The sequence below is a fragment of the Trachymyrmex septentrionalis genome, unplaced genomic scaffold, assembly GCF_001594115.1.
Source record: "Trachymyrmex septentrionalis isolate Tsep2-gDNA-1 unplaced genomic scaffold, Tsep1.0 scaffold80, whole genome shotgun sequence".
NCBI classification, from domain to species: Eukaryota; Metazoa; Arthropoda; class Insecta; order Hymenoptera; family Formicidae; genus Trachymyrmex; species Trachymyrmex septentrionalis.
In genome coordinates, this window is record NW_017305988.1 from 3,138,284 (window position 1) to 3,154,559 (window position 16,276).

At 33.4% G+C, this 16,276-nt stretch overlaps 1 protein-coding gene across 1 annotated transcript in view; it reads left to right on the plus strand.

Moving 5' to 3' along the window:
• LOC108754647 overlaps positions 1–11,702 on the plus strand; it is an 18,682-nt gene extending 6,980 nt beyond the window's left edge. Inside the window, exons 7-11 of the mRNA XM_018497111.1 lie at positions 76–303; positions 3,515–3,718; positions 5,195–5,386; positions 8,783–10,185; positions 10,947–11,702. Of these exons, the coding sequence (XP_018352613.1) occupies positions 76–303; positions 3,515–3,718; positions 5,195–5,386; positions 8,783–10,185; positions 10,947–11,598 (2,679 nt within the window). The 3' untranslated portion in view covers positions 11,599–11,702. The remainder of the gene's footprint in view (positions 1–75; positions 304–3,514; positions 3,719–5,194; positions 5,387–8,782; positions 10,186–10,946) is intronic.
• Positions 11,703–16,276: the final 4,574 nt, after the last annotated feature.

Here is a 16,276-nt window from a genome sequence, read left to right on the forward strand (position 1 = left end):
ACGCTTAAATGCACGTCGCGCTACTCCCTTGGCTTCATTATAATCTTGGCCTCTTTCCCTCTCTTTGTCGTATAGATTGCATTTATGGGGATGCTGTATCTGGTTTATCTGGTGGAGTGCTACCATTCGCCAATCAGGATCGATTTATTACACGCGGAGAGTCAGGACAGCGTGTTGTCCAAATTGGCACAGCTAAAGATGGCACAACCGCGAATATGGTGGAAGGCAGTTTCCTATCACTACGTGCGCAGGAAGCGGCAAATCACGCGTTACAGGAATGGAGATAATTATACTACCACACAGGTGACGCGCCCCATTACCTTTTATCGAATACGCTTTCCTCTTTAATCCTTTCAAGCACGAGCTCATGAGCATATTCACAAAAGTTGCTTGAAAGATTAAAATAGAAAAGAATTATTTATTATAAAAGAAATTTAAAAATTTTCGATCTTTATGTATCCACTTTGATGAAATCATAGTCGTAATTCGAATGATCTGCTTTAGAAGTGCGATTTCATGTAGATATATAATACATATCCATCAGGGGGTCGATTTCGAAACCTAGTGTAAATAATAAAAGTGAGCTCTCACTTTACTGGTCAGTTTTCATCAGAGTGAAAATGCGACATTTCTCACGTAACATTGCTTAAGAAGAAATTCTATGTCAAATTGTATCAAATGGTGTCAAAGCGTGTCGAGATTGGTCGAAATTAGTTGAAATTTGTCAAAATTCGTTCTACTTAAAGGCTCTACTTAAATAGATAGATTATTGTTTCCAGCAATGGACATTATTTTTATGCTTTGTACGGAGGAAAATAACAACGAAAATAATAAAATTTGCAAAAGACATTTGATTTTAATAAAAAGACAATTACGGGATACTCAAGATCCATTTGAAATCCCAGACAATACATTTCGAAAATTATATAGATTAGTATATAAATATGTAAATTATTTAAATAAACTAAGATGATGAAATGGCCTATACGGTCGAAGCAAATCTTTATGTCTAATAATATTTTTGCATAAATTTAAAAATTTCCAGTTCAAACAAAAATTATGAAATTATAAGATTATAAAATTTAGTCAAAAATATTATGGACATTAAGATCCGCTTGACCGTATAGGCAACTTTTTGTGCCTTCCAACAAGCGACACAGTGCGACACAGTGATCATGTCATCTTTGTTTAACATTGGCAAACAACAAGGATGTAATGATTCATTGTGTCACACCGTGTCATTTGTGTCTTGTTGGAAGGCACACTTTATTATGTTAGTTATTTGAATAATACATGGTTCATAAATATCCTAATGTTGAAATAAATCATATTTTGTTATACTTGTAAATTATACATATACACGTGTGTCACACGTGATCACTCACTTTTCGCACTTTCATCTCGTGAGTTTGTCCGCGCGATTCTTTAATGACGAAGTGAAAATAGGAAATTACTAGATTTGCTGGTGTGGGGAAAAACGTGAAATGAAACATAGGCCGCAGTCCGATTCACGCTCACAATACTTAAAAATTATTTCATCCTTGTTGTTTGTCAAATGTCAAACGAAAATAAACGATGCTTATGAGCGTTGTCAGCATGAATCGAACTACAGCCATAAAGTTCAATTTATTCCTAATTTTTTTCGAATTCTACAATTGAAAATAGATGAGGAAGAAGTCTAACTTCGATTAAAAGTGATTAAAAGTAAACTGTGAGTTATGGAACTGGACCTAAATAATTTTCTGTTATTATTTACAAAGTCAATCCTGTTGAAAATTAATATCTCTAAGCATTCTTCGAGCGATATTCATAGTCCGTTCTTATTTTAACACCGTCTTAAGTAATGTCTTAAGATGTTAATTACGGTTCTCTTATTGTTTCATGACATCTTAATACTGTACTTAAGACGATCTTGAATATAAGATCTGACTATAAATACCTTCGTGTAATTCTCATATGTAGTTCAAAGATCTCTTCATCTTCTTCATCCAGTAACAAAATTGCTACCATGTATATTGCCATTTGATTTTATTTTTGTTTTTGGGCTATGCGAAATTATAATATATTTAGGTCCAGTTGCACCAATATTATTTTGATTTTAAGCAAAGCTTCAAACTCTCTCCATTTCTGTCTCTCTTTTGCTTTAAATTGAGACAGAGAGAATTTTAAGTCTTACTCAAAGTAACGTTGGTACAACCGGGTCTTAACCTTTAAACTGTCAATTCAGTCGGTTCAGTCGGCTGTGTTTCTCTGTCGCTCTATTTCTCAGTCTTTCTTTCTCGGATTTCACTTTTCGACAAAAAATTTCTTGCCGAACGAATTCCCGTGAGATGACTCACCTTTTCGTCATGATGAAAGTTACAGAATCGCGCGGACTGCTCACTTTTCGCATTTTCACTACATTTTACTTATTGACCCCCCAAGATATTTTCTGTTTTTCTTCCCCTCCTATTAGTATAGTTAAATCAGATCGGGGGGGGGGGAGGGGGAATTCAGATTTCAATATTCCGCCGCAAATATTTTATGTTTTCGTAAAACGTGAAATATCTAAAGGGCATTTTACAATGCGTACACTCGTTGCAAACACTCGTTGTCAGTTGAAACATTTGTCGCGACAATCAATTAGAAGTGTTAATGGTCCCAGCAAATGAGAACGAATTGAAATGTATTGAAATGGATTCAGATTTTTTCAGAAATATTGATTCACGAATGTTAAACTGAATGCTTTTCAATCCTAAATGCATTTTTATTCATTTATAGGAATTGCATGGAACATATCTCTATGCCTTTCAATCTAAAAATATTAGCTTTTTCTGTGCATTGTGAATACTGTTCAATTCAAAATTTTGAATAAGAAATGCAGTTTTTCAATCCAATTGCATCCAATTGAATCTCATTGAATTCAATTAAATCCAAAAAGGTATTCTCTATTTAAAATACGCATTCGAATAGAAAAAAATTTCAATCCATTTTAATCCATTCTCGTTTGCTGGGGTATTATTTATGCTTCTGATTGGTTGTCGTGACAAATATTTTAACTGGCAACGCATTATAGAAGCTCTTAATAGCGTATTCGATTTACCGACTCGACCCGACTTCAAGTCGATGATCTGTTCTTTTTAGCTGCATTTCTTGATAGCTGAATTTCAGAGATAAAAGCACGTTCTGAATATGGGCCCCAGTCTTTCTTTCTCGAATCTCACCTTTCGACAAAACTTGCCGTATAAATTCCTGTGAGATGGCTCACCTTTTCATCATGATGAAAATTATGGAATCGCATGGACTGCTCAATTTTCATCACGTTGTATCCACAGCCGGTCACAAAAAGATTGCAACACTTTTTTTCGATTGGTTTCGAAATGCAGCTTGCTGACCGAGCGATTCTTATACGTGGATCCACAAATAAGAACTAAATAAGAACTGAAATATTTTTAGTGAATTGCGCCCATAATTATTGCGATAGCAGAAAAGTTAAAGTTGCGTTTGACAAATCTCTCACTCTCTCGCTCTACAGGTCTATTATGAAAGGGTGAACACACACTCGGCTACCACTCACTACTATTACGACTATTGCGGAGTAAAAGACATCACTAAAGAATTGATACTCGAGGCCAAGATACCAATTACGAAGATCACACTTACCAAGGGCTTTGCATTTTCAAACATAAGGTCCGCTACGGAATTCGAGGAGGCACGATCACGATTTTTCGCCGAACAAGTAAGAAAATATGTCTGTGTATTACTTGCGTGCGTGATAATTGTCATATTGTTGAATGCTTTTTAATTGTAAAATCACTTTCGTTAAATCAGAGCGCGTTATTTATCTTTGTGAGTACATCTAGGTCATATCCAGTCGGTCAAAAAAAGATTACAACATATTTTTTAGTCTAACATAGATTTTTTCGTTGTCAAGTATTAGTGCACGAATGTATTATTCATATATAGATTTTGAGGTTTGCCAAGCATTCATATCAGTTTCCAAATTTCGAACACGCAAGCACAAGCGAACGAGCAAGCTAACGGTAAAATGCACAAGCAGTACATTATACGTAAGTGCAAAATAGCGTGTGAATAGTGCATATAGTGCAGTTCCACCATTTTGACGCAATCAAACTCGAAAGCTTATTGCGGTACTTTAAAAATCTGATGACTTTAGGTGTATTCTTTCAAATCATCCAATCAGCATTTTAGATCTGGAAGAATAGGTCTGTTCGCGTTGTCTGAAATCTCCAAAAATTTTTGAACTTAAAATAAAATAGATATATATTTGAGGAGGCGAGGAGCGCGAAGGGAGAAAGTGGGGGAGGGGGGCGCTCCGATATTCTATCCTTAAAGGATCCTAATCAAGGCGCACGATTAAGAGGGAAAGTGTAATTGGACGTGATGCTGGCTTGCGATGTCCTTTCGCTGTCTCACACATTTGTTACTAGTACGAGTGAGATACCTCGATATCTCTCGCTCGCTAATAATACTTTTATTATGCATAAAATGTTGTAATTATGCATAAAAATTTTTAATACTGTAAAAGATTTTTGTGCATAATTACAGCATTACATGTAATTTTGAGACTCATTGGCTGCGTTCAGCGAACTCAACAGTTGAATGAGCGTTCGTTGCTATTGATGTATTCTTCAAGATCTAAAATACTGATTGGATAATCTAAAAGAATATACCAATAACAGCGAGCGCTTACATAACTGTTGAGTCCGCTGAACGCAGCTATTGTAATAACTTTGCACACATTTATAAATTTGCAGTGTGCAAATGAAATTAATATTTTGTATCGCAAGATTGCAAAATTAAGTTTACAGTTAAATATAAGAACATATAATAAAATAAATAAAAAAGAAATATAATATAATGTAATGCCGCGCGCCGAACGCCAAGGGACACCATTCCTGCCGGTGCATGTACAAGAGCTCACTGAGTGCTCAATGCGCGGTCATGCTTCTGAATTCACTTATTCGTCCGTATATTTGTTTTACTTCAACTTATTGCACTGTGTATACCAGTTCAGAAAGTGCAGCAATAAAAAACATACTTACTACTATGTCATTTGTGTACTTTGTTGAATATTTTAATAGCTTTAAATAGGTGGGAGGGGAGAAAAAGAAGGAAAAAATGAGAGACAGACATTTTACTCGTAATTATTTCATACAAGATTGTAAATAATCAACAAGACTTACACTTTCAGGAACTTAGTGACGATTATATGGAGATGAGAGAAGGTCTTGATCTCGGGTACAATGTTAACACGATGCTGGTTGCTGTTCTCGGTAATCCATGGTTTACAAATCACTATATTTATTGGAGTCTGAGCGCTTTGCTGCTTAGCTGGCCGTTACGAGTAATCATCGAATATAAAACACAATACGCCGATTATCAGGTAAAAACAGTTTTGAATGAAGTTAAGCGGGAGGAATTTTCAATTTAATTGTTTCATTTAAGAGTTTTTTTTGCGTGTATGTACCCTGCATATTCAAAAAAGTGATCTTGCAGTTATAGCAATAAAATTATCTAAGTACAAAAAATAGTTAAAACAGATAAATTTCTAGCAAGTATTGCGATATTGGATATATATTACATCTAATCATATAGATATAGATGACAGAGATAGAATTTAGATTTGTGCTATAAATTCTATGCGTATGATACATAATTTTCTAGCTAGAGCAGCAAAATATTTTTTGGTCTCTATTCTTTATGGTACTGTAGCAACAAAATTTGCTCCTAGAGACATATGATGTTTAGCTGAATGTTATCCTTTGCTGCAGAACTTTTAGGTACGTCTAACATCTTTTTAGTTGTCTGTACTGATATATGCTTTTAATTCCAGCTAATAAAAGTTTCATGTCATAATGAATGTTTTTTATCTGAAATAGCTAGAGCTTAGCAATGACACTAAGCCAGTAACTCTAACAGCTAAATTTGATTCAGTTATTCAAGTTTAACTGTTATTGCTAAGTTATTTTTTTCCGTGTAGATTGAAAAGATCTTAATAACGAGTGTAACTCAATCGCACGGAAAAAAATAGATTCGCTGATTCAGCAAAGCTGTAACTTGCTGCGTGAGTTTAATATCAAGAAAATTTGATGGTTCAATAAAGAAATTGTGTTTGTAAGCAATTATCAGTATAAAACGAACTCGTCTTTGTTATTATCATTGTTATTGCAACAAATTATTATTGTTTCATTGAAATAACTAATTTACACACTACGCTTGCGCGCTGCGCTGTACGATTTATCATGTTTTTTCCATTGCATTGTTGCAAAGTAACCGAAAGCACATGTAGTTCTTGATCAAGTTTGCTCGTACATTCATTTACCATTAGTCACATGTTTATTTGTATATATTATAATTAATGTAATAATTTGTTATTGATGGTTAACTAAGTTCTTGAAGAGAAGAAAAAGGAATACGCGGCTATTGTGTAACGTGCGTAATAATCGTCTATTTTGATATTACTTCCTTTTTATAATAGGCCATCTTGGATCGTATATACGTATTTATATTTGCATCAACAAATCCGCGTATTCCCTGATTCTTACAATCAAATGAGAGGGAAATACTTGACTGCGATTAGTCAATTCTTAAAATTTACGTCCTATACGGTATACAGTTACGACCAATTTAAACGCTTCCTTAACCTTCGATTTGTGTTAATCAGGATTGGTGAAAGAGGCCCTAAGACGTCTGTATATATGATATCATTTTTGCAAATAAGTCTGTTCTTATTAGCTGTTCTAATGTTCTCAGATTCTTTGCTAAAAAGGCAAGCTTCTTTTATTAATAACTTTTTAAAGAATAACGTTCGAGATCTGTTAGAGGTCATTTAGAGCCAAGATTTTAACAATATATGTCAAGGTCAAGGTCGGGGCAGGGTTCTTTGCAGTGAATAATCTCCAAACAAATTTGTTAAGCAATATCGAGAGTATATATACAGAACACATAAGAGTCAAATATAACGTAATATTTTTAAAACAAAAAATCAAACGAAAAGTATATAAAATATAATATTCTATAATTGATTAAAAATTTTATATATATATAAAAATATAAAACATGTTTCGGTCTCACGATTGAGCCTTCTTCAGATATGCATACAGGAGATGTTACATTAGTTGACAGCAGTCGAAGAGATAGACAAAATTATATACATAGTGATGATGATCAGTGAGATGTTTTGCAAAGAAATTATTCGCAAACGGCTGGATGACCGGTTGTTTAAAATTTCCCGGTATTCTAACTGGCCATAAAGTTACATTTCGCATTGTCGAGAAGGTGTTCGTCAATTTTTAAATTATTAAACGTCAGTATGTTAATCTATAATAAAATAATAACGATATTATAATAGTAAAAATTAGTCAAAATATAAAATTAAAATTGTATATAGATAATAATTATTATATAAAAAGGTATTTAATAAAATGAGACACTTATATATTACCGTTACGACAGAATTTGTTAAGAGTTCTTTTTGTAGAACTGAGAATGAGATAGTAGAAAGGTATAAAAATGTATCTTTCTTTGGCCACTTTTTCTAAAATCGTGAAGTGTTACTTAATTTTTGCTAATGGATTCATGTTCAGTTGGCAAAATTTGTCGGAAGTGACTATTCGCATTGTGAATAGTTTCTAAAAAAAGATTAAATTTTGTTGAATATATGTTACATAAGAAAAGAATTATCTTTAAATTGCTATATCTCAGAAACAAAAAATCATATTGAAACCAACAAAGTGCATTTTAAAAGTTGATACCTTTGTGTATGTGCGTGTGCGTATGACATTAATATATTTAACAAAAAAAATTAGTTGTCGGTGATATAACGTCTTAAAAATCTTCAAAATCGTTTTTTTGCCAATGGATTCGTGTTCAGCAAGCAAAAATACGTCGAAAATGACTATATTCACATTCGTGTGGCAAGAAAAAGATCAAATTTTATCCTAGTTTTTATGTAAGATTTGATTAAAATCGGCAAGAGTCACGGTGAATTTTTCTTGTCCCAAATTTAGATTAAAATATTGAGAAAATAGCAATATAATTGCGATATTCGTTATCAAAATTGTCTGCATGTTGTTAAAGAATGATTTTTTTTAGGGAAAAAACCGCGAAATAGACATTCATTTTGATATTTTATTTGATTTGCACAATATAGTATAGTGCAGATAATATTACTTATTGTATTATAATGTATTTTAACTGGCTCATTAGTAGATTTCGCAGCTTTTTAAAGTATAAGCAAACAAATCTTACGGCGAAATATTGTTTTTACAAGACAAAATATGATTTGATTATATGTGCACCGCGATTATATTTTTACCGTGAGTAAGGAGCAGTTTATTTTATTTATTATAATATTTTTAAGAGTAAAAGAACAAAATCAGGCTTTGCAGAAGCTTCATAGCTTCGTAAATAAACATAGATAAGTCAAAACTAGTTATGATGACAAATATTTCTTCTACAAGATAATTGCTACATTTACACGGCTTGATTTATGTCAAAGTTATAATATCGATGTTATGAAACTGGCCAATCATAGTTATTCTTCTGAAAAATGGACTGTAATTGGCCAGTTCTTACATCGATGATGTAATTTCGGCATAAATCGGGCCATGTAAACGTAATCAATCAATATAAAGTGCAGATATGTATCGTTGCATCGTAAGTGAGATATAAATGAATTTTCGTCACTTCTGCCGATTCTTAAGTAATTTAAAGATTGAACATATTTTTTTTAATATACAATAAAATCTGTAAAAATAAATACAAAATCTTCTGTTAGGTTACCAAACTGTTTGGTGTAAATTATGATACACCGACCTCTGGCGAACCCATCCATGCATCCATAAGCCAGCTAAGCCAGCCAGGTTCGTATATGCTGGCACCCAGCTACAGCGAGGCGTTATTAATGGAACCAGCAACACCTCGCAATGAACCCGAACAAAGACAAGAAAATTGGGAAAGCCGAGAAGAAATGAATGTTGCAACTGACATAGTACCCAGCTACTCTGAGGCACTTCTTTATGAACGTGCCGAACAGTACGATGATCAAAATGCAGTCATGAATAATGCCCCTGCTATATGCACGAGTAACACGACGACATGCAACGTGGATGATCCGATGCGAATACTTCCGCTGATGCCATGCGAATGCCATTGTCCTTGTCCGTGTCATGGGAATGCGAACGAATATGAGATGAGGATGGACGAACGCAGTTACATCGAGATCGCGACCAGCAGAGAGCATTTGCCAACGAGTACCGAGATTGGCGATACTTTCGAAAATGAATTAGCGACGCTACGGACAACGGCCGACGGTCGATTGCATCCCCCTGCAAACCCAGTAGCTTCCATGGATAATCTTCAAATCGAAGCATCTCCGAGCAGATGCAGCAGTTGCGGCAGGATTTCCACCAGCACGCAAACGATCAATGCTGACACCCTTCCCCGCATTGTTGCTAGGAAAAAGTCTAATGAAAGCTCTCAGACTACATCGGCAGATTTTATTTCTAACATAATATCCGAAAGAGAGCGTCAGACTATACTTCGCGACATCTCTGAACCTAACTTGAGATTGCGGTCGGAATTAGTGAATACGTTTCCGAAGGAGAATGTCAGGAGCCTAAAGAATATACTGGAAAATGAAGAAGATCTATCAGGAGCTGGCAAAACTGACTTTGTCAACGTAGAGATGAATCTTCGGCATGAAAGGCAATATCCTGAACGTCAGAGGAGATTCCCAGTTTCGCCCTCTCTGACTCATCACCGTTCCCTCTCCCTCGACGAGACGACTGTTTCTTCGAAAAATATGGGCACTATTCCAAAAACCGAGTCGCGTAGCAGGATCATGGTGAATCCTATATTAAATGAGGCTTGCTGGAAATTACCCAACTCGAAGACGTACTATTGCTTAAAGTCGATTTTGAAGCAAAATAAGCGCAGATATACGCTAGTGACCGCGGATGAATTCCAAAATCTCACTGAACAGGATGCTAATCGTGGTCTTGGATATCTCAATAGTTCCGATAGAGGCGAGAAGAGTAATAATGATGCTCAAATCGATAAATTGATCGATTCACGCTCGAGGGAAAGATTAAATCTCAGAAGGAGAATGCCATCTTTCGAGGAATTTAAGTCGGAAAGAGACAAAGTGTATAACAGTGATCAAAAACGGGAAAGCACTAGGTAAGTCTCGTCGTTAGCCTATAATAATTTTATCGTATTTCGTTTTAAGTGACTGATAATATTTCTATGTTCAATTATTATTATGCTGATATTATGCTTATATTTATTACTGATATTATTTACTGCTTATTAACAATTAATATTTGCGCTGTGTTTCGTTTCTGCTTACTCACATAATGGCGTATTGTGGCTGTATTGTTAATTGGTAATCATCTCATAATTATTGTTAACTATCAACTTGACGATATCCTTATAAGTACACTCTTCTATATTTTGTTCAGGCTCATAATCTCTTAAATTATATTTCTAAGTTATAATTAAAGTGTTTCCAAATTCTTAAAAATTTGCTAACATTTATTTAAATTAAATTTATATATTCTTATAATTTATTATTTTTATTATTTTTAAGTTATACTCCTTCTGTAATTTATCACTTTAATTATTTAAAAAATTAAAATACTATTTAAACTAAGAAAAATAAAAAAGTTTTAGATTTTTTATACCTTATATCTTTACCTTGTATCTTTTCTTACGGGATAATTTTTAATTTATTTCCGCACCAAAGTTGGAAGTTAACGTTTACTGTGTATGACTTGGAGTTAAGGCAATTATACCACTCAATAGGACGAGGAATGTCGCACAATATCTAAACACGACATTTACGTCTTATTTCTAATAATACAATTGCTATAAAATAATTGCTATAACTCCAGAATATAGTACATTCGCGCGAGTGTGATAAATCGATATTGTCTTTGTAGAACGCTCATTTTTGCCAGTCCGATACAAGAAGTCTTCCCTGGCGATCCTTTCGGCGGCAAAGATATCGTACCAGTACGAAATTTGAGAGAATGTAACGCCAGAGACCATAATCCCGCCAACGATTCGGCAATGCTTATTCGCCCTCTGTCAAGTCGATCTCCAGCTGTTCGAGATGCAAGATGCCTTCCGACCGATTATCCAACCAGGAATCCATCGCGGCCCGACAGTATCACGTATCCATTACCACATGTAATGCATTCTTCGTGGAATAACTGGCATGAAAGAAAACAGTACCTTTTACACAATAGATATCCACTCGAGGCAATGGGCACTTCCGCTAGAACGGAAGAGACGTCGCGAGGGTATCGAAACGATGTCTCATTTCGTTCTTATGACAGGTTGCACTCTGAACGAACGAATAGATGGTCGACAAGCTCGAATGAATATGATGATAGATCTCGCGAAAGTCATTCAAAATACTTATCCAACAGAAGACGCCAGGTAGCTGGTTTAACCAGATCACTCACCGAGAGGCGGCCGAAGGTCGCTCGTCTCAATAGGAACTTCCGAAGAAGCTTCACAGGTAGAATGGAAGATTATAGAATGGAGAACGCGAAACGAACAAATTTCAGCATCGAAACATCACTGTAACAAGCACATTGAATCTCAGGGTGCCAATTATATTGGTCTCGGTTATATGTGACCGAAGTTAATTCCTCTGCTGTAGAATATTTTGCTAAATTATCAAGGAAAAAGCTCACAATATTACATGTTTGATAGCGATAATTAAATGTCGAGTGAAAGAATATCTTTTTATTGTATCATAGCTTTAAGATTTACAGAAGTAACTGTATAGGATGTCTTAAAATTCGCGACTTAAAATACTATAGCAAGAAAATTCTCGAAAAAATTAAGTAAAGAAGTTATTTTTTAAGCGATAATTTTTTTTAGTAAACGTTTAAATATGGACAGTTACAGACTACGTTTTAGTACTGTTCATGAATCACAGGTGCGGTAGTATATTAGTGATGCTGATGAAACGCATTTCAGCACACTCATAAATACTAGTACGTGATCATTTAAACGTAGTCTACAATTGGCTGTATTTAAATCTTTATATCTCAGAATTGGTTAAAATGAAAAGGAAGGATTGCGATAAGGACCATTTTTGGTCTTCTCTCCCCTCTTGAATTCAAAAGAAAATAGAAGGGAAAATGTATCTCTATATTTTAGCCTTTTAATGATCCCTAGAAGAATATGATTTTTAATCAGAAATATGAGATTGAAAAGTGGTCATTTGAATTAGTTCGACCGAGATATCGCTTCCATTTCATGACACGCACTGAAATATAATACTACTGAAACGAGCGCTGGCGTTAGTGTCAATTCGACAAAGCGTTTTAAATGGTATCTTTATTCTTTTCTAACCTATACTTAGCTACGATTGCGCATATGCAATACCATCTACTACACATGCGTAATTATAGTTGAGTACATGTTAAAAAAGGACACGATATCAATCGGAAATCTCGGATCACTTTTAACAAAGACAGATAGGGCTCGTTTCAGTAGTATAATATTTCAGTGGCGATACCTCATAGTTTGCATGGTAGGTCACATCAGTTTTATATGAAGAATGCTCTACTCTTCATGCAGTTTTAATGACAATTTATATCTTCCTGTTACTGTCAAAGCATGATGTCAAATAATAATGTCTTTATTCTTTGGTTCTGTGTGTTTGATTATAACTTATATGTGTATGTGCGTAAGTATATATGAGAGAAGTTTTATGATTCGAACACTGTCTACCGAGCACCATAAATACTAATTCAAAAATCTGGTTTTGATCACATTGGCTGCGTTCAGCGGACTCAACAGTTGAGCGCTCGCTGCTATTGATGTATTCTTCTTTCAAAAGCAGCGAGCGCTCACGGATCCGCTACGCAACAGTTCAAACAGTTGAGACTGCTGAACGCAACCATTTCTTTCTGAAAGCCTAATTCGATTTCCTAAGATCTCTATTCTTCTGGTATAAACATTCATAAACATATATAATTATATATAAAATATATCCATTACAACATGTTCATTGTCCATACATCCTTCTATGACTACGTTCCACTTAACGCTTGCAAGCATCGCTTGTTCAACATTTGATAAACAACAAGGATGAAATGATTTCACGACTGTTATAAGTGTTAAGTGGAACGCAGCCTATGTAGTCGATCGATTAAATTTCAGAATTTCTAACTTTAAAATAACAACTGTGAAGAGTGATGTAATATATGTATATTACCGTATGAATTTGATACCAAAATATGTAAAATTAATTATTTCGAAAATATTATTTAATTATTAAAGTATTAAATTTTACTTAAATAAATCATAATTTGCAGAAAGTTAGAACGTTTTCAATTTTACAGTTGACAATTCTGTAATTTAATCGGTGCATTAAACTAATCGAAGTTGATGAAATTGACAAAGGGTTAAATTTCGAAACATGCTATAGTATTTTGAATTGTGACTTTTGAAACATTTTGTATGTTAAAAACTATTAATAACTGTACAATTTTATGAAACAAAAATAATCTCAACTTGCGTAAACGCAATATCGTTATGTAGAGTTTACAATGCAATTTTAAAAACATCCTGATAAACGCATTTCAAAAAGGAACAGCAGATTATTAACTCGGAAGTTAATTCAGATCGTTGATGCAACTCATTTCTAAATAAGATTACTAGTTTTCCATCCTTGTCTACAATATTATAAATCTATATTATAATCTAATTAAGACAGGAGGTCACTGCGAATTTAGCTGGCTCGAATTGTCAGCATGATTCAGCCTTAAATTTTACTCCTTTGTTCCACGCTACTTGTATCGTAAGTATCCGTCCTATTACTTTACGAATTAACCAAATATGCGAACGGGTCGTGCAATTTTTTAAAGAACATTTCAATGCGGGCTATTGCCCTTAGCGCTTTCGCTTAAAGGCACTTTTGAAAGATCACAGTGTTGCGCGCATTTTATAGAAATTTCGATTAACTATCGAAGAACCTATCGAAAAAAGATCACGTGTATTCAGCGTTAAATGCGAACTCATTTAAAAAATTATTATATAAAAAAATTGTTTATTAAAAATATTAAACGAATAGAGGTAATTTTGTTGTAAATCTTTTGTATAAAACATTTTTTGATATCTCGAATAGTTTTCGAGATATAACGGAATCTCTCTGAGAACTGCTTTACTACATATAAGGATCAGTGATTTATTCCTTCAAATCATTTTCCCGTCGTAATGGACATTTTCTAAATTTATCTTTTTATATAACCTATATGTATACAAAAAATTTTAATTTCATTAAAATCAGAATTTATTACTTCGTGTGATTCTCTTGCCAGTTTCTTACATTATCATTCTGTCTCACTAAAATGCATATATATCTGTCCTCATCTAATATATTGCAGCATTATATCTTTTGCAAGATTGAGCATCTACTGAAATTACTATTTTATTTATAATTCTAAACCTTTGCTGAGTTACATGTATATATATGCCGTGTATAAATATATATCCCGTAAATTTTTGCCAACCGCTTTTGTATAGATAGAGCGGATTAAACTGAATCGACAAGTTTTCTATCATTTTGCAATTTTCGCAATGATTAATATTAATTAGAGATATTAATTACTAAAAATCGCTAAATTTTTAATAATTTTTTACTCAAATATCAATTTTAGAGAAAAATAATGAAAGACAAAAATTGTTTATTTTTTTCTCATAAAGTTCTAAGAATTTTTTCAGAATTGTTTAATATACCATATTTTCTCATGTTAGTAAAAATAAGAAAATGGAGTACTATAAAGTTGATAAAAAATTCTGAAAAAATTCTTAGAGTTCTATGAGAAGAAAATAAATGAGATTTTTGTCTTTTGCAGTTTTTCTATAAAGTTGATAATATTTGAGTAAAAAATTATTGAAGGGAATTATTGAAGGATCAATATTCGAGAATTTTTAGTAATTAATATCTTGTTAACTATTGCGAAAATTGCAAAATGGTAGAGGAGACTTTTCGACTCAGTTTAGTCCGCTCTGCCTACACAAAAGCGGTTGGCAAAAACTTACGGGACACTTATATATATATATATACATATATGTGCGTATGTGCATGTATGTAATCACACTTAACGTTAAATGCACGTTGGAACGGAGCAATTATCAAAGAAATCAATTCGCTAGATAGAGCGCATTAAATATAAAACGACGGTTGCGCTTCGGAAGTGAATCCATGTATGTATACAATTAATTTTTCAGAATGTGCCTCGCTAAATTAACCAAGCCAATTTGAAAGTTAACGCGCAATTTATTACAATTAGATATATACACTGTTACAGAACGTCAAGAGTCAATTAGATATGCAAGCTGACACGAGTTGTAGTCATAAACAACGTTTCTCTAGATTATCGTATATCAGTTGTTTAATAGACTTTTAGATTTATTACTTAGGATTTTCGTGAATATTACAAGATTTATAAATATTTTGTACATTTTATTCGAAATTCGGCCGATTTAATTGCATTTTTGAAATATATATTTCATGGATCTAGATTGAAATTCTAAAACGATTCAAGCATATTGTTAAGTACTCTTTTAAATCTTTACCTTTTAATTAATTATAATAATTTAATAGAATTATAAAAATTATAGAAGCGGTGTCCTCTGATTTAAAGATATACCGAGACGTCCATTTTTCTCGCGATTGTTCGTTCGAAATTATTTTATGTGTAAACTAAAGACCCTTTAGTCAGAATCTGGTCACTCTCAACTATTTTCTGATAGGGCAATCAGACAAAATTAGACAAATATAATGAAACATAACTATATAGGTACAAAACACTAGCATTTTTTTTCTAAAATAATATAAATTGAAATAAAAAATAAAAATTTTTATTGCTGTGTCTTATTGAGTGATAAGATATTTTGTTATACTTTTACAGATAACAATTTATTATACATTCGGTTTGGACGCTCGTGTGCTGTAAGCGCGCCATTAGGCTTTATCTATAGTCGCAAGTTTGTTGCGACAACCTATCTGAAGTGTCAATTTTAATATATTTGGCTGATATCGCAACAAGCTTGCGACTTGTGACACAAACCATGTGATTATTGCAGATGAGGCCTAAGAGCCGTTTCTTATACATGTACTCTGTAATAAAGAACGAAATATTACCGCTATATTTGTTTCTATATTCAGATTCTGACTAGAGGATATTCGGTATAGATAATTGCGGATCCATCGATCGATTATGTTGTAAGTACAGTATCTTAC